The sequence below is a fragment of the Clupea harengus genome, chromosome 15, assembly GCF_900700415.2.
Source record: "Clupea harengus chromosome 15, Ch_v2.0.2, whole genome shotgun sequence".
NCBI classification, from domain to species: domain Eukaryota; kingdom Metazoa; phylum Chordata; class Actinopteri; order Clupeiformes; family Clupeidae; genus Clupea; species Clupea harengus.
Window position 1 is genome coordinate 16,615,041 of NC_045166.1, and position 20,234 is coordinate 16,635,274.

Here is a 20,234-nt window from a genome sequence, read left to right on the forward strand (position 1 = left end):
ATGGTGCAAGGCCATGCGGCTAGACGATTTGTGTTCGGTTGATCAAGTGACTAATTTTTCTGAGGACAGACAACACTCATGTACATCCTTCACAGTTTGTGAGGGTAGGATCTAAACTGTGAACAAACTTCTGATCACGGGGCAATATTAACCCCCCGGGGGAAATGTGTGTGTGCGTGTGTGTGTGTGTGCGTGTGGTACACACAGACTGAGACCATTCAAATTAACCCAAACATGACAAAGAAATCACCTTCTATATATCTAATATCATACTTAGTACTCTTAAATCTGTTTCCCTGCCCTTAGTTGAACCCTTGCATGGAAAAGCACTGAGAGAAAACCAGAGACAGGTGATAGAACACCAGCAGGGATGTGGGAAAGTCAACCAAATGGAACAATGCCGTTTTGGAATGTGTTAGTGGCGCAATCAAACAACCACTGACCCGCACCTAATGAGTAATTGCAACTAGAAAGGCCATCTGTGTTCCCCAGTTTGCCTTACAACCTCACAACCACCACCTCCCAACTATCCTATCAACCACTTATCAAGTTACTTGCCACTTTCCCCCCGCCTCATCTGCCATATAGTCTGTGCTAAGGGAGGATCCTGCCAACTACGCCAAAATGTTGTGCCATGCAACAACTCTCATATCACAGGAACCAGATCCTCCCAGGTCACAGACAACGTTTATTTACCACAGGAACACAGGACTGTAGGCACAGAGCTGCTGTATAAAGAAACCCACTAGGGAACAAGCATACAACCCACTAATGACCAGCCATGTCTGATATGGAGCCATGAATTTACAATATGGCGCTCTGACAGTCATTTTTCAAAAAGTTTTCTAATAAATGTTCTCATCAGGGATGGATATTTAATGATACCTAATTAGTTTAATTTGTGTACCATACCATCTGAGGTGCAGGGTTTAGACAGGAAGTGAGCGGGTCTTAGATCAGAAGTGGGTGGGACTTAAAACGGGAGTTTCTTTATTTTTGCAATTTCATTTGAAACTGGATTGATTGAGTTGGAAATTGGTATATTAAGCCTGAAATTGGAATGGGTTGACAAAAAGTTGCTACTTGAGCAAGAGTAAAAGAACTATTTACAATTTGTGGCAAGAGCTGAAGAACACCATCATATGATATGCTCAACCCCAAATGTGCCATTCTCTCCACAAGTTCCCTTTTGCATGTGTGGGCATAAGAGATCACAAGAGTGAAAGAATAATTTACAATGTACACCAAGTTTTATATAAACTTGAAACTTGAATTGACCGCTTCAGATCAAGGTGTTTGATCACAAGAGTAAAATAACTATTTACAATTTACACTAAGTTTTATATAAACTGAAGCTGTCAATTCAAGTTGCAAGATCAAGGTTTTTGATCACAAGAGTAAGACAACTATTTACAATTAACATTGAGTTTTATATGAACTTGGAACTTGAATTGCACAATTGTGGAGGGCATACCACTTGCTCTCTTTGAAATTGCTGGAAGACATTGTTCCCCATCTGTGTGCAGAGCTGAAGAACACGATCATATGATATGCTCAACCCCAGATGTGCCATTCTCTTCACAAGTTCCCTTTTGCTTGTGTGAGCATGCAGCATCAGTCCTATGTATAAAGGAACTGGTGTCTCCTGTGAAGTCTTATGTCTGACAAAAGCTGCTGTGCCTGGTGCCCGCTTGAGCTTAACGCTGTTGAATTTAAGCAACTCAGCAATTGCAAGTGAAAAATGTATCAATCAAATTGCAGTTCCCAGGAACTATGTATGGTAGATACATTGAACTAATTAGGTCCTCATTATCATTAAATATCCATCCCTGATAAGAAAATTGATAAGAAAACGGTTGCCACTGGTGGATATTTTGAAAAATGGCTGCAATGGGCACCATATTGAAAATTCATGATGGCTCCATATCCACATCCTTTTGGAATGCCTTTGGCTATAACTGTAGAAAATGTCATGCCTGTATCACAAAATTAACAATTGTTATGGTTATCTGAACCATTAATTGGCAACTTGGCCTTTCTTATTTTCTGGAATCTTGGAATCATTCTCGAAGCGGGACCCTGCCCAATTGTAGGGCTTATCCTGTGTTCTCTATTCTGTCAAACATCCCCTGCAAACCATGATTTGTAATGTATTTAACAATTCGATCTTTCATTCTAAAACAAACACCACTTAACTATCAATAGTCACACCACACAAATGGCTTTTAACTAGTTTTTTTTCTTTAGTTTGTTACCGAACATCTAATCATAATTGTTCATTTTTTAACGTCAACAATCGATTTTTTTGCCTTCAGATTTAAAAGATTAAGATTAACAAGATTGTATGAGGTTAACTTCTATACTACTTGTTGTCAGTTAGCACAAAGATACCGGTCAACATTTGTGTTCGCAACACCAAGCAGTCCAAACGAACGTTGCCAATACGTCAGAACATTCACAAATCTTCGACAGCGTTGTTGGCAGTGCAGCCAGAGCGAATTTTGACAGTCTCCCCGCCTCTGGGGGTGCATGGACATCCACAACGTGGTTCTATTACTTGAGCGCCAGGTCCTTTCGCCCCGTGGTACTTTCGTCCCGGGTCTCCCCTACATAATTCTGTAAGGCGACTGCCTTGAGCCTTGCATTGCCTCAAAATAGCTCAGGGTGTCAATGGCCGCGGCTGAGAGTGTTGCACAGGAGGAAAGTCTACATCTTGCCTAAATCATCATCTCGGCCTAAATGTGGGAGACTGATAAGTGTGAGTGCATTTACTCAATGTAGTTTCTAAGCAGAAAACCGCAAAGATGACAGAAGACAGCAATCACAACAGAATTACACATTAGGCCTGCATCACCTGGACAGGCCTACACTGATTCTCCTCTCTGTCATAGGGTACAGGTTAGCCCATCTGTTCAGGTTTAATTGTAGGCCTACATGAAGTTAATAGTCACCAATGGATATTCTGGAATTAGCCAATAGTAGGCCTGAATGCCTATATGTCTATTTGAGACTTGTCTTACTGTCATTTCTATGCGTTCTCCTGTCTACTGAGATGGTTAAGGTATTTATCAAGGCCATTGGATTTGCCGAGAGGTACCTTGAAGAGATCAAGACCATATACAAATGCTGTAGAATGCTCTAGAAATCCTACACGTGCCCTCTTTTTTTTCAAATTCTGATGTTTTAACTATGGTAGTGCCGGTAATGAAGAGGCTTTAGGCTACATTTTCATCTGTAAGCTATTGCACACATGAATATAGTTTATAGTAGCATAATTAACTGGTTTAACTTGTAACATCTTTTATACCTTTAAGGCTCAAAGCCTACTTCTCATGGTGCTTCATCGCACATCGACCGAGATGACATAATACCCAACGCCCAGAAGTATGTCGAAGGGAGAGGAATGACGCTAGACCTGCTTTTCAATGAGGAAGGACTACTTTCTTGCAGGAGAAATGAGAACTTTAAGGGAATAGCTGCAGTTTTTCTCAGCAAATATGAAACACCTAGCCCTAGATGCAGTGATATCTATTTTAAGGGCATGGGTATGTTGGGCCTTTTTGTGTGTATTTTATTAATTCTCTTTATTTTGAATACAACAGGAACAGTTTAAAACTAATATTCTGGTTAGCTAACTCATTCAAGATCAATTGATTGGCTATTTAAGTGTTCAATCAATGTTTTGTGTCCACACTTATTTCAGTAGGCTACCTACTAAGCTCTATTCAGACACTTTCACCATTCAGAGACTGTTTATCTATTTATCTACTATTATATTATTGAAATGACCTAATATTATCTAGTCTTGATTTCATATAGGAAACTACTGATCTCACATATAGGCCCACTCAATCCACACAGCCACAAAACAGGACAGACTGCCATCAAAGTGCTTTTTCCTTGACACTTTGTCAGCAGAAGTAGATAGAATTAAAGACATGGCAAGTTGGTGTTGGTTTTTCGGTCCGCACACTTGTTTATTTTCTGTAATAAAACTCCAAACAGACGTGAATTCTGCACAGAGCGCTACACGGCCATAGGGTCAGCGCCGAGGTGGGTAGGGCTCTAGATGTTCGTCGACACAGACCCCTGTCAATCACCCGATGTGGCATTTCATGCTGTGCAACATATCAAAATCTCAAATCCAAAAACATGAACTGAACAAAACTCAAAGTATAGCAGCTAAAAAAATAATGTTTTTTTTTTTTTTTTTACAATTTCAGTAATCCATTAGTAATGACATAGTCATTTTATTTAAAACTCTTCTTGCTTTAGCTATCATTTCAAATTGTACAACAGCTCATTACATTTTTTCTTAATAGTGAGCGGAGGTCACTCTGCAACTCTCTTTATATAAATAAATAAACACATTTCACATTCTCAAAGCCCGCTCTCTCTGCGCTAGTGCTATATGCAAACCAACCCACCACAGGGAACCCAGCCGCCCCCCACCTCAACTTTTCCTACCCCAAACACACATTTACAAAAATGGGTCCGGGTCTGTGGGGAGTTGCTGGAACCTCTCTGCCCGCCGTCTAGACTGCAACGGGCCGAGAGGTTTCCCTTACTTCACGTCACACGGGGCGCCGTCCCAAGCCCAAACCAAAGCCACAGGAACCAACGGGATAGCACAAGCGCTCCAACAAATAAGCTGTTAAAACAACTCAGCTAACAAGTCAACAAACAATCAAAAAATCTCACCCATCACCCATTCATGAGTCATTGAACACAGTAGCAGTGCAGTGCAGTGACAGAGAGTAAGAAGTTAAAAGCAGTGGGGTGTGTGCAGCCAGCAGTGGTGTGTGTGTGTGTGTGTGTGTGTGTGTGTGGGGGGGGGGGGGGTGTTGTTGTTGTGGATGCTGAAGCGGGCTGGCTGAGGGACTTCAGCAGGGTCAGCCTCAGACCAGCGCACACACACACACACACACACACACACGCACACGCATATACATACACACACACACACACACACACACACACACACACACACACACACACAGACACATATCATGCACACTCACAGACACACACGTGCATGCACACATACACAACCCTGCTGCCAGTGCTGCCAGTTCCTTTAGCTTGTGTGTGTTTGTGTTTGTGTTGAATGGGGATGGGACAAAATGACTAAGGGAACAATTATGAGGATAGGAGGGGGAAACTATCAATAACAATTAAAAGACTGAAATCAGACAGGGAAGGATAAATGATAACATAAAAGTAATGGTGGTGGTGAAGGTTGGGGAAGATAGGAAAAAAGCAAAAGAGATGGAGTGTTGGGTTGGGAGGGAGGGAGGGTGTTGGGTTGGGAGGGAGTGCTTTAGTATTCGTCCTGTTCCTGTGGCTGTGGCTGCCCTTCCACAAGCTCATCCTCAGGGGGGGCGAAGCCATCCTACAACACACAAACACAAAGGTCAAATGTCAGGGGTGCCCAGAGTACCTTGAACAGGATGCCAGACTGGCAGACTCTTGTCTTTATGGCAGGAGGAAAATAATTTGATAAGGGAGAACTGCCTCCTCCATTGATCCTTGCGGTGTTGTATGGCTGGGGGTGGCTGTATGGGTATTTTAGGGTGATGTGAAACTGAAGCTCTGAAGTTTATTCCTTTGGCCAGATGGCCAACTGCTTTTGTAGCAGGTTAAAACTATCACGGGACGTCTAACATGCATACGGTTAGGCTAGGAATAGAGCCAAGAACACTTATAGACAAATAAAGATGGACAGGAGATATACAAAAGGTTACAAAAGATCAAATTAGAACGATGGTGCTGAGGATCATCCCACTTACGGTGTTAGATATATTATAAGCGTTTGCGGGTGCTACCTCTGTGGCGTAGAGAATGTCCATGATCTTGGTGAGGGTGGTGCTGTGCTCGCCCTCGTGCTCCTGGCAGATGAGCTCGATGTCCCGCAGCTTGCCAAAGTAGAAATCCCGCTCCCTCTCCAGGCCGTCTACTGTCAGCTTCAGGTCCATCAGCTGACGGGGAGGAGAGAGAGAAAAGAGAGAGAGAGAGCGAGAGAGAGACAGAGAGAGCAGAAGAGAGGTGACCCATGGACAGAGGAGAAGACAAGAGAAGCGGATTAATAAACACAGTTGAACCCTGAAAACTTTATTGTGTGTATGTTTATTATAATGACATCTAATGCACGGAGTGCATCTGTATGTGTGTGTGTTGTGGGCAGTATGTGCGTTTGCTGTCACGCAATCTGATGCATGGAGTGCATGTGTGTGACTGTGTGTTTGTTTGTGTGTGTGTTTGTGTGTATGTGCGTGTTTATGTGTGTGTTTGCTCACCTGCTGATTGAGCTCCATGATCTCGGCGTCACTGCCTCCATTGCGCATGAGGGGTGCGTGTTTCCTCATGCCAATGGCGGGGGTGCTGTTTAAGGCCCTCTGTGGGGGGGGCATATTTTTGGGCACTGTGGGGGACGTCCGCTGGGGTCCTGCCGATACACACGCCACACATACATCCATCATTTGGCAATCCAATCAGATCCAACCACTAAGCTTCACTGTGCCTACATACTACTGATGTGTGTCTCGATAAGCAACACTGAAAACGGTTATCAAATAGTTGTTGCAGTCATGCATGCGGAACACAAAGTCAAAACCACAAGCTGGGGGAAGAACACAACTACACAGCACTCTGCTGGCCACGACACAACTTAACTCACAGATGCACACAAGAGAGTGGTTAGGTGGCTGTGCTATCTCACCAGTAGAGGGCGCTAATGAGCCTGTTATGACTGCTTGTGGGAGCAGGCTGTCAGTTTAGCAACAGCTGCATTAATGCAGTCACCTTCAAAACTTCCTTCTCACCAGACAAGAGACGAAAGGGAGCAGGAGAGAGAGACGGAGAGATAAAGAAAGAGAGAGGGAAGCACAGCCTAAAAAGCACACACACACACACACACACACACACACACAGGAGGCAGTGGTGGTGGCGGTGGTGGTGTGCTGGTTACCTGGGGCAGCAGGGGGTTTCTTGGGTTTGTGGAAAATTAGTTCACCTGGATTAGGGGCCGGGGACACCTCCATGCCCTGGCGGGCCGTTTGCGGGTCGTACTCTTTACCGTTGTAGTTGGCGTCGAATAACTTCTTGTACCACTGAACAAACTCAAAGTTGTCCTGGAACCTGCCCTTGACAAGCTTCTCCACCGGAATGATCTAGAATGGGGGGAGAGAGAGAGAAGAAGACATGAGAAAGAAGGAGTCAGACAGAGAGAAATGCTGCCTGATGATAGTGTTTCTCTTTCATGTGATGTGATTTGTCTTTGAAGGTTACCAGAAGAACTCCAGACTCATTTGTCTGACAGAATAGCATCAGTATGACAAAACACACAAAGCTGTTTTGTTACTATAAAGTTCTCTGAAAATATGTACATACTCTTAACCTCCCACCAACCTCGATTGTTTAGACTCTCGTAGTGAAGGCCAAATACCTACATGCCTGCTGAATACAATCAATTTGTTCAGTGAGTGAGTGTGTGTGTGTGTGAAGAGCATAAAAGACCTTTTCAAAAGACGATTCATCCTCAGCAGCCCTCATCTGAAAGGCTGTGACGAGGACATATACTGTAACGCTGCAGACTCCTAACAAGAGACCTTGGATGAGGCCGAGCTCCTGACTGCAGGTGCAGCGTCTCAACAGAGAAGAGGAGTCAGGCAGGTGTAGAAGGCACCAGTGCATTGGGCACCAGTGCATGGTTGCGGTGTCTGCCATCTTAGTCACGTGCTGGATAAACCTCCTCTTTTGTTGCTACAATGGCGCAGGCAGCTATGCTAGCAGTAACTATTGGCTGCTGCTGACGATTAAGTAGAGAAAAACATTGAACAACAGACCACAACATGGTCTTAAACTGTTCATTTTCTCCTTACTGAGGAATTAAGATAAATGTCATGCAGGCCAAGTGGTTTATAGCTGTGGCGCTAGAAAAGTGGCTGATGCTAATCTGGTTACACACAAAAAAAAAGTGACAACAAGCAATCTATGCTTGGATGTTTTTTTTTTTTCCTTTCATGCACAAAATATGTTTCTGATTACCTTGAGAGTAACGGCAATGCCATAGCTGAGTGCAATATGTAATACTGTTAAAGGCTGACTGGTATGTACAGATAGGCAGGATGTGCGTGTCCAGTACAGCATGTATGCCCTGCAGCTAGATATCCCTCAGTGGGTGGGAGACAGGGGCTGTGCTTGTTGTGGCGATGCTCTCGGGTGAACATCAGAGGTTAAATAACCGGGTTGGCACCGCGCCATGGCCAGATTACGTCACGAGCAAGTTCTGCTACCCGAAGTGTGACAGGTTGTTTTGTTTACTGAACTGCAAAGGATGCTTTCTATTCCTATCCCTATCAGTACACATCTTGATTAGTACATCTGTTTGAAGACTCTCGAGGCTCAAACGGGTTAATTCATAGTTTTCCCTTCTGTCTCTCATTTCCAACACTTTATTTTGTTACACGTGTGATAACTCCTTACGAACACAAACACTGAACAAAAAACCGCACCAAGAACAAGAAGGAAGATTAGGGTTTAACATAATATCAGCTACATTACAGCCTCGAGGAATTTTCTCCAGCTTACAATAAATCAGATTCCAGACAAACTTGGTTCTCTACCAGCTTTATCTGCCCAGAATCAGCCCTTGGATTGAAATGGATTTGTGTTATTACAGAACTAAACCCGACTCTGGGAACATACCACAGATTATTCAGTCGTTTTTGTTCTGCTCTCAAGCGAGATTAGCCACTGGCAGCAAAGAGATTTTAAGAGGCAGATACACGCCTGTACTGGCTTCAGATATGGGACCCGCACCTCTGTTTCCCTGCGTAGCAAGGGTTCAGTTACATTTGTCACTATGATCTTCCCTATGATATCTTCGCCAGAGCAATGTGTAGGCTTGGCTGCACTCTACTTAGAGCAATGCAAGGAGAGGCACACTGTTGAATGTCCCAAGTCTTTTTTTTTTTTTGCAACGTTTCAACCTTTTTGTTTTTACAGGATCGAAACGTTGCAAAAATAATGCCGCTCATTGCTTTGCTCTCATATTCACTATTTGGAGCGTACACCTATTCAAGTTTCTCGGGATGTGCGCACACCAAAATCACTTGCACTTTACTGTCCTGTGCCGGCATCAGTCTCACCTTGTCCACGCCCATGCGTTTGAAAGCGGCCTGTAGCACCTTGAAGTTGTGGATGAACTCGTGCTCTAGACGGGCCTGAAACTTCACCTTCTTCAGCAGGACGCTTCCGGGAAACAGCATGTCCATGAACTGGCAGTATGCCACACCTGCGAGAAGATATCAGTGAACACCGTCAATGACTTGCTTTGATTGCCAATTGCCAAAATAGGTGAATGTTCAGTTAACATATTTTTTCAGGTGAATTCTGCCTGTGCTAGTCTCACTTCAGCTCAGAGTCTCTGTGTATATTAGCCTGTGCTAGCCTCGCTTAAGCTCAGAGTCTCTGTGTATATTAACCTGTGCTAGCCTCGCTTAAGCTCAGAGTCTCTGTGTATATTAGCCTGTGCTAGCCTCGCTTAAGCTCAGAGTCTCTGTGTATATTAGCCTGTGCTAGCCTCGCTTAAGCTCAGAGTCTCTGTGTATATTAACCTGTGCTAGCCTCGCTTAAGCTCAGAGTCTCTGTGTATATTAGCCTGTGCTAGCCTCGCTTAAGCTCAGAGTCTCTGTGCTTGCAGAATTGTGCTGCTGGCCTCACCTGTACACAGCTGCTCTACCTTTGTGTATGTGAGCTGCAGGGAGTCATTGACCCAAGCAAGCATGTCATGTCTGCTGAGGTTCTCGATGGTCATCGAAGTTGAGTACACGTTCACCGCCATCCCACCGCTACAGCGGAGAGGAGGACAAGGGAGAAAAAAAAAAAAGGAGAGAGAAAGAGAGAGAGAAGAATGCTCAAAGTTAGTATCCACACATATTCGGTGGTTCACATTCACACAGCACTAATCACCCCTCTGTGGCAGGTTCTGCATGACAGTCCAAACACATGCACAAGCTACATCAGCAAGGTCATTGAGACCCTTACTTAGGTCCACTCACTACACTTGCACATTATCTAAATGCTGACTGAGCCAAATGGCCTCCTTCAAAGGACAGCATCGTGCTCCAGTGGCCTCAAAGAAGGAAAGGAGCTGTGATTGATCTACATTATCTTGGACACTGGGGACCAGTGGTTCAATTTAACTGACCTTTATGCTTTAATGAACGCTTTCCCCAGAAGGGAAGACCTATATTGATTGGTTGTTTTCATCACATGACTAATTGTTATGTGCTTAATTATTAAACAAATGCAACTAGGCCTACACAAAGGTCATTTTCTCCCTTTGATTACCTCTGTCAGATGCTGCCAGAGAGCGGACCAATAATGAAATAATGATGTTGTTTGAAACCACTCATCCATTATGATGGTGGCCTTGGCCACAACATTTTTTACAATGGGTTATGAGCTCAGGGTTGTGTGTAGCCCAGAACACTAGCAAGCAACACTCATGGGCACTCAGTGCTACCAGCTCTTGTCGTCTCCAATGACAATGACTGAAAAAGGAGCCTTCAACTGGGCAGAAATTAATGGGGAAAATTGGACTCTTGCACACAAACAATAATGAAAACGCTCATCTTTTGAATGTTATGACAGTTTAAAGAGCTGTTTTACACTTATTGTTAGGCTGGCACAACTTGGCTGTGCAAATATATGTCGCCAGTATAAATGTAGTGGTTTAATGACCTGGATGGGCAGGTTAAAAGGAAGGTTTTTTTTTTTTTTCAGGCCCAGGTGGCCTAGGAATTCCCACAAAAAGAGAAAAGAAAGAAAAGGGATTGTTGGTTATTATTCCATGAAGTAGAACTAAAGGTAGAAGGAACCATATCCGGGATGTGGTTAGACTAAATGTGCGCGTGTGCGTGACGTGTATAAAGAACAAGTCTAAGGTAAGCTAATCTCATTAGAGTGACATGAAAGCTGCTCAGATCACAGCCACAGAACTTTCACTCTCTTTCACAGAGAAACCATGACACATCTCTCACACACACTCACACACACACACACACACACACACACAGACCAATTACTCTAGACTGAGATCATTGCCACATCACTAGTACTGAATAAGGAACACACAGATCAGAAATCCACCACTGTAGCTAGAACACACACACACACACACACACGCAAAGAGCACAGAGTTGTCAACATTCACTGTGGCAGAGGGCTCTCCACACTCTTGCACTTGGCTGCTCCTGGTGGGGGAGTGCGTGGGCCTTCTCTGAAGCAGACCAGAGGGCTTACATAACCACAGGAACCTGCCCTGGCACCAGACACACTCAGGACACACAAAGAGATTACCTCTCCCAAAGCGGCCACATTCTTTCTCCCCCCCCCCCCCCCTAAAAATATTATCGCGCACAGCACGACCACACTTTCTCCACTGTTGTATTCTACTAAAATGGAGGCTAGTGTTGGGGAAGTCAACGGCGGAGTCTGTGAATAAAGCACAACCTGGGAATATGACTCGGCTCCCCCTAGCACAAAGGCTCAACACCTGGAAGCCGGCCATCTGATCTCCATGTTCTCACTAATCGCTAGCTAATGCTAGGATCTCACAGCAAACTCACTAGCCGACTTACTGTCCCACGGCTAACAATACACACTGATTTCATACGGTTGTTTGGATGTGATCAATCCTAACTTAACTCACAAACTGTTCTCCTAGCTGATCTGTCTTGTTCTCCTCATGCCCTCAAGATCTCCTCTCGTCTAACCCCCTGGACTCGGTCCTGCCTTTCCTCCCGTTACCTGTTCTTTCGCTCCTCTCTGACGGTACGCTTGTGATTGGGGATGATTCGCCCCTCGTCTTGGCTGCCACATGAGGAGAACGAGCAGGACCGCATGGATGCTCATACACCCACTCTCACATACACAATACTCATACACCACGCGTGCGCAAACACACACACACACACCGATGGAGATGCAAAGACAAAAAGAGGGAGGAGCACACACACACACACACACACACACTCTAAAATCAGTTTGTGCAGGATGAACGTCACCAGCAGACACCAGAGAGGAGGAGCCTCTTTCACACACACACACACACAGGCTCAACTGACATGAACCTTAACCCCTCCCACACCTTTCCCATCAGCTGTAACTTTTATAGAACACTAAGCTCACACCTGTGGAAAAGCAGGTGGCACCGTCTCATCTCTGGGACAGGTTGGCATAGACAGCCAGACAACCATGGGGCTCACCCAGGTGTGATCGGCACCAGATTCGGGCTCTACTGTCAGCGTCTACCTGGGACCTTTTCTCGGAAGTTGCAGAGCACCAACACGCATTTAGCCGCAAACCACAGAACTGTCCAGGCTGAGGCTAAAGTGGACCACAAGCCTTGGACCTATAGGCTACAGTCCCATAAACCATTGCCACAACACATAAACAAACACACACATACATACACAAATACACACCACATCACCAGGCAACTGTGTCTGAGCAATCTCAAACAGTGACACAAATGTGAGGGGGAAACACACACACACACACACACACACACACACACAAACACACACACACACACACACACACACACACACACACACACACACAGACACAGACACACAGACGACCCTTAACCTTCAATTACACACATTGTGTTTAATAGTGTCATAAAAGCAGTGTACTATAACCCTGTGCCTATTGACACAGAAATTTCAAAACACACACTAATGCACACACTACCATATCGTGATCTGTGTTTAACCATAGACCCATCTACACTGTCACTTCCAGAGCATAAAAGCAAGCCCAGAGTCAGTCCCTCCCTGATCTAGGTTATAATGGGGACACACACGTGCCTCAACACGCCATGTCGACACTGATAAACAACCCTGGGTTATGCTGAGGCCTGTATGTATGTATGTGTGTGTGTGTGTGTGTGCGTGCGCGCGCAAAGTGAGCCACTACTTAACGATGAGGAATGAGGATGATTCATAAGGAAGTCATTATCTATTCAGCTCAGATAATTTGCACACACACACACACTGACACACAGACACAGTCATATATTTAGGAGGATGGGAGGGATGCTTCACCTCACATGTGCAGGAAAGAGGGAGAGATAGAGAGAGATAGAGAGAGAGAGAGAAAGAGAGAGGAGGTGAAAGAGAGAAAGAAGCAAAAGAGGAAGAGAGAGGGTCAAAGTAAAAGGAATGGAAGAGCAAGATGGAGAGAGATTGAAGTGATATTCAGAAAGTGATCCATGAAAGAATATCGGATGATGACCACTGGCCTACTTGAGTTGTACAAAAGTTCTGTATAGGTCATGACAACAGCATACACATCCTATCACACTTCACAGCGCACACATATCTACTAATAGGGGCAAAGTACAAAGACCCTCATCCTTCTAGAAGCTTCTGAATCTCCTTACATAATTTGGGCCAACACCCAACACCACAGAATCTCATACAGGTGACCAAAAGCGGATGTGCAATCTCAATTTGTCCATTAGGGGATAACAGAGAGTTCCCTGTGTGTGTGTGTGTGTGTGTGTGTGTGTGTGTGTGTGTGTGTGTGTGTGTGTGTGTGTGTGTGTGTGTGTGTGTGTGTGTGTGTTAAATTCTAAACGAGGCAGTAATGTTAGAGCATATTCTACCACTGGATTTAAATAGGTGACCTACTAACTGCCTGGCAACAGCAAGGAGTGACCACACCCTCAGTACCACACACACACACACACACACACACACACACACACACACACACACACACACACACACACACACACACACACACACACACACACACACACACAAGGTATCTGGAGATGTGTGCTGGAGGTGCTGCCCTACCTTGGACTGACTGTTGAGGAGATGAAATAATCGTTGACAGCTTCTGAGTCCTGCGAACAGAACACAAGGAGATAAACAGTGTTAAATTTATAATCACACACACACACACAAACACTGTCCATTTCATTGACACACCCACACCATTTGACCCACATCCTTCAACAGAGAGCAACGTCAGAGTTTTTTCCCACAGATCTAGCCATTGAAGGCCTCTCCATTCAAGATCCCAATCATACAGACAGTCTGCAGTCACTTTTATCAAGACCTCCAGAGAACAGTTCTCACACTCACACACACACACACACACACACTCAGACAGACAGACAGACAGCATGCTTACCCCGGTACTCTCCTCAGTCTGAGATGTTCTGATAAAAAACAACAACCATATCTGTGTGTGTGTGTGTGTGTGTGTGTGTGTGTTCGGCTATACAACAGACTGCCTGTGTTTTCAGTTTTTCTACGACCAAAGAAGAATCTGGAGAATTTGTCTTGCTTAATCTCTCTCACACACACCACACAGAAGCAGTCCTGTTGTGGGCTGTTTGGACACTTATTTCACCAAGAATGACTTGATATTAGGCTGGCCTAAAAGAGAGACAGCGAGAAATTAAAACAATAACTGGAAATAGCAAACTCGATAAGAAAATGGCAGTTCCTGTCGCTGATACCATGGGGTTCCTTCTGAGAGAATGAGAGTGGGAGGGAGGGAAAATAAAAAAGCAGGTCTTTCTCTTCCTCCTCAAGAGTCATAAATAAATGAGTATTTCCTAACACAAGCTAATCCAGCCTTAGGCCAGAAAAACAGTGAGACTGTTTATACAGGTGCACAACAGAGTGTGTGTGTGTGTGTGTGTGTGTGTGTGTGGGTAGGTGACAGGATATATCTAAATACTCCTGGTACATATATGAACAACTGATTTCATAAGCTCTTGCATAACTATAGTCTACAGTATGGAAGAGCATGTGGCCCAAGCCAGTTTGTTTATGTGAGATTTTCCATAGATGTATGCATCTTGTTAGCCCTACTCTCACATCCAAATACTGTAAACATGAAACTATACATCCAATTTGCTAGACTCACAAAGCTTAGTTTGTATTAGTGTGCATTAAAATGTGTAGGATAAAACCATGTTTGATAGAAATAAACCAATGTGTTGCAAAGTTAACTGCATGTGAACTGTGCTGTCTGGAAACATGCTAACTGATGAAAAGCTAGTGACAAAGTTGACAATCTTTGATGTGTACACCCATAGATTACATGATCCACTTGAGATTCCCAAACCGATCAACATCATACTTAAGAGGCCCTGTGTGACATATGCAGGGGAGGCTCTGATGTCACTGCATCAGGTTGTTGGCATGGCAATGACCTCAAGGAGAGCTTCAGCAACACAGCAGGGTCTGGGAACACACTTCATGTGTCACACATTTTCCCTGGCACCCAGCCTGGTAGCTTTGTCATAGGGTCAAAGTTATTCAGACACACTATTCATTTATTTCTTTATTCATAAACAAATAAAAAATCATAGACTTTTGTAAAATGAATGGTATTTCCTTTTGAGAGCTGGTGTCGGTCCTAGCCAGCAACCACGTGCTACGCTAACAACTACGCTACCGGTTACCGCAGTAACCCAAAAACAGAAGCTGTGCCATATCCCTGTTGTTGACATCACCAGTCCCCTTACAGCATCCTCTATGGAAGTGGCTTCTGTCACCTGAAGAATGCCTGCTCTCTTTGCAGGGGTCTGAAGCTCCACATCGCCTGGAAGGGTTTAGCTTACACAGCCGTCCCACAACAGAGAAGCCGCCTCACTGTCAGTTCAGTTGTACTCTCATTCATGACAGCTTGCTCTGCAGGTTCTCTCTCTGCTCTGTGAGAGACAAGAGGCTGCTACAGAGGTGCTGTGTTGCGTTGTATGACACCGCACTGCACAGAGGGTGTTGTGTGTGTTTTGTGCTAAATAGTGAGTGTGGGGAGGGGTGGATGTAAACCAAATACATCCTGCATTACAGGTGGGTTGTTAGTGTGTCTGTGTGAAAGCGTTTCTCTGTGTGGCTCCCAGAATTAGGTCTAAGGCTGTGTGTTTGTGGAGGTCTCCCATGATTGGAACAGAATGCATCAAAATAAAGACATATGGAACTAAATGAGGCGAACACACACACAGGGCACCTGCACACATTAAAGGTCTCTCTTTGTTGCTAATGGGATTTTATCAAAGGTATGTGTGTTTGCACAATTGAACCTATTGAGCTAAATGTAGCCTAGACGGTGTAGTCATCATCCGAGGCCTGTGGCAGAGCATGTGATAACGCTTGAGAGATTTAAAGGCTCAGTGTGTAGTTTTTAGTGGCATCTAGTGGTGAGGTTCCTTGATCACAGCCAGCTGAATACCCTTGCCTTTACAAGTGTGTGCGAGTGCCTACGATGGCCATGAAATGTCAAAACAATGTGCAAAGCCCTATCTCAAGCCAGTGTTGTGGTTTGTCCGTTCTGGGCTACTGTAGAAACACGGCGGTGCAACATGGCAGAGGACCCGCTACCTATGTAGATGCAAAGGGCTCATTCTAAGCTAATGAAAACACAACAATTCATAGTTATAGGTGATTATACACTAATAAAAACATAATTACGAATACTGTATTCCATTTCTACCAATAGATGGCACGAAAAAACTACACACTGTACCTTTAAAACTTTACACACATGTGCGCGCAAAGCTGAAAACTGTTCATCATTAACAAGCTCCCACTACACACACACGCACTTTCACCTCACACAGATGAGGGAGCCTGAGATTAAGGACCACTGAATACACTCTTTCACACTGGGTGTGAAAACACTGCGCAGCCAGTTTCACAGAGCCTGTAAAGAGACGCAGTGAGAGAGAGTCCTTTGTTTCTCAGTAAAGTATGAATTCCATGCGCTCTGACACTAACACTGCTTTGTGTGTGTGTGTGTGTGTGTGTGTGAATGTGGTATGTGTGTGTTTGAGAGAGAGGGAGAGAGAGAGAGAGAGCCCTGCGTGTGTTTCTGATGATAAAGAGACTCTGCCCGTCAGCACCACGTTAGGCCCATAATAAACAGCTTTACAACGCCAAGCCCAGGCCAAATGTATCTATCACATCTCATTTAATGTAGATTCTTCACCCATAACATCCAGCTTGTCCTCAAAAGACAGATCATTCTAAAGAACCAAACTACCTTAATTATTACTACATATTTTGGTCACTTTGAGCACCCTCTGTATTTGTACAGAATATGTCAGAGACGCAGGACGCCTTGGAGCATTCTGTCACAAAGCTGTGTCTCTGGAGCCATCAATCAATTAATGTCTGCAGCAAAAAGGCAACTCAAAATAATACCCATGGATGCCGCTGTCTAATTATCTGATCCAAAGCAGGTGTGGTCCAAGTTATAGCATAACTAGTGGTAAGGTTGTTGATATACACCCTACGAACGACGACACACTTGTAGACAGCATTTGGGACTGGATGGCTAGTGTTGGTTGGATTGTATTAACATTTGGACATGCGCCTGAATCTTTAGGTTAGCTCAAGTTTGTTTTCTATAACCAGCGAGTCAATGAAACCCACAATCAAATTAAATGTTAGACGTGGGTTAGTCATCTAACGTAAGCTTACCAAGTGTTTACGTTAAAAGAAGTTTATCTTAACACCTAAGTGTAAAATGCAGTGATACAAACGTATTGGCTGGCTTGGGGTGCACGTCAACTAATTTGCCATGCCATAACTGGAAACGTTAATATTAATTTTAAACCTCGTCTTCATTCAGTATAACCCAAAATAAGTAACGTTACACTATAGCCACCACCCACTTACTTATGAGAAGACGGTGAAAAGCGCTTACGGCATTATCGTTACGTGCGAGCTAGTTAAACTGGTAAGCAAGCTAACTGGTGAATCTACTGGACATCAGGCTATCTCAGTTAACTAACGTTAGCTGTCCTTACCGCCCTAAAAAAAAAAGCTAGCTAACTAAGCTACGTTAACGCTAGCTGGCTAGCAAGTTCAATGACGCCTATTAGCAAGTGGTATGAAATGACCCCTATCTTCATTGACTTTGCGCGACCTGTGACTTTATTTGTAAATCACTTGTTAACTGTTCAAGTTTCTGCCCCGTCACTAGCTTCTGATGGTGTGTATGTGCTGAACAGTCCTCGCTGTAATGCTGAAGACTGCGTATTTCGCCCGACCCCCTCTGCAGGCCTGTGGAAATATCACACATCGCCACTGACAGCACGGGCTTAGCAGCGTTGAATGGGACCCGTCGCCCCAGTAACATTACAGTTTATTACAGTAGCTGGCAACATAACCGAGTTGAACAGAAGTGGCTAACCTCTCATAAGCCTTAAGATAAGTTATTGTAAACAAAAACAACACATAGCTATTTGATCATTTGTACTTACTGTCTCCCGAAAAGAATTGGTGTGTCTGTCGCAGTTAGATATTCCAGTCCTCTGGTTGCTCTGTTGCTAGCGCTAGAACTCGCTGTATCTGGTAACGCTAGGCGCCCAGCCGGCCAGTTGCCGTGCCTGCGTGCGCGTGCCCATCTGCGCCTGCTCATTGGACATTTGTAACTGTCCAACTACTCATTTGCCATGTTTGTACCTGCAGCGATGTCGTAATAAGATGTGCAGTTGCATTTAAAAGGCACAATTTGAGATTAGACGTGAGAAATTGAGACGTATCGCATACAGCATAAAGTTCGAAAATGTGAAATTAAGTGAAATAACAAGATATTTTAAAGTGTGTTACCTTGAATGATTATGTTTCTGGACACAGTAGAAAAGTTTGTTGTATATCTTATTCAGATTGAAAATGTAAGGAACTATAACTTGTGGCTGTGGTGGCTGTACACTGATAGGGTGTGAAGCAAACAGTAGCCTACGTGTGAGCGACTTGAATATGAGGGTGAGTGTGACTTTATAACAGATATATTCTTATGCTCAAATTTGAGCATTTTGTGAAAGTTGCATGTATATATAAGCAACAATACCAGCGTCATTGTAAAACACTAATAGGGTAATTGGCATTTATTTACAAAGTTTTGAGAAAATATACATATATATAGAAAATGTAGGATTATTAGTTGAAGGCAAGAATATGTTTGAAAACAATACTAAATTACTATAGAGTAAATGCTACACTAAGGCCTACAAGTATCAACATTTATAAACAGAACAGCTATCATAATAATAAGTTTAATATACCCGCAAGCAGCAATCATCGGGGTCCAAGTAGAAAGTTTTCCTATTGCCACGGACACATTTTCGGTACGTTTCTCTCCATATGGTTTGTCAGTGGAGAGGGTCAGAAGAATGGTGACCTCCTTGCCGTGGTGGATCCTCCCTCCAGGCTGCGCCTTCACCTAGCAATGGTCACTTCTTAGAAAATAAGCTGAATGTCCGTGGGAAAGTAATTTAAAGTTACCTGACACACAAAGGTGAGTGACACAGCTATGTGCTTGCTAGCTTACCAGTTAGGATTAGCTATTGCAAACATTAGCAAATGAGACAAAACAATACTGACCTATAGGTTGTGTGAAATAGCAAAACTAGTGTTACCCCCCTGTCAAGCAGAAACAGAGAAAGCTCCACATTGGTTGTCATATCTTTCAACTCTCGAAGGTCTCTCCACCCTTCAAACACCTCAACGATGTGAACACAACTCTTTGCCCTTGCCTGTCCATATAACTTATTTTTCAGTTTGTGCTCTTTGGCTGTTTGGCCATCTCTCCTTCCTGTCCAACAAAATGGGCATGTGACAGATTTATCGTTGCTCTTGCTCCCACTGCCTCCTTGAAATCTGTCCGTTGCAGCACCCCCTATAAACTGAATTTCACAACATCGGCCCAATCTTCATCCAATCATCCTACTGCCAATGGGAGATGGCAATGCTGCTTTTAGACTGGCCTCTAACCTGAAAACTGCCTGGCTTGGTAGTACCTGCCAGGGGTATGGTGTTTCTGCCTATGCAATTAGGACATATTTAATAAGTGTGACGCTCATGTGCATATTTAAATTAATTTCAAAAGAAACTTGTAATACAAAAAAAGTTACTTTTCATGTATAATTTTATTATGTAAAGTTTTATTGTGGTAGGAGTAAAGGAAAAAATGAAGCCTATTTGGGTGTATTTTGGGCATATTCGATTAGTGTATAGCTCATTTGCATATTAAAATTAATTTTCAAAGAAACTTGTAATACAAAACATTTTACTTTTCATGGGTACTTTCATTGTGTAAAGTTTAATTTTGATAGGAGTAAAGGAAAAAATTACATTTTTAAGGTGTATTTTTGCCATGCATTATTAGCACACATCTCAGATTGATGAGAA

General features: G+C 43.8%; 1 protein-coding gene across 3 annotated transcripts; it reads right to left on the minus strand.

Moving 5' to 3' along the window:
• Positions 1 to 3,952: 3,952 nt before the first annotated feature.
• LOC105907311 (microtubule-associated protein RP/EB family member 3-like) lies at positions 3,953 to 18,435 on the minus strand. Of its 3 annotated transcripts, XM_012835614.3 has the most exons (8): positions 18,305 to 18,435; positions 13,875 to 13,924; positions 9,724 to 9,851; positions 9,150 to 9,295; positions 6,968 to 7,169; positions 6,297 to 6,445; positions 5,826 to 5,978; positions 3,953 to 5,392 (listed from the first exon to the last, which is right to left on the minus strand). In XM_012835614.3, exons 3-8 carry the CDS (start codon positions 9,842 to 9,844, stop codon positions 5,321 to 5,323), a joined length of 843 nt encoding a protein of 280 aa, XP_012691068.1. In that variant the 5' UTR covers positions 9,845 to 9,851; positions 13,875 to 13,924; positions 18,305 to 18,435; the 3' UTR covers positions 3,953 to 5,320. The 3 variants fall into 3 exon arrangements, with proteins under 3 accessions (XP_012691068.1, XP_031437339.1, XP_031437340.1); XM_031581479.2 differs by lacking the exons at positions 13,875 to 13,924; positions 18,305 to 18,435 and adding an exon at positions 11,815 to 12,001; XM_031581480.2 differs by lacking the exons at positions 13,875 to 13,924; positions 18,305 to 18,435 and adding an exon at positions 11,815 to 12,000 and having other exon boundaries at positions 7,013 to 7,169.
• Between the last annotated feature and the right edge of the window lie 1,799 nt (positions 18,436 to 20,234).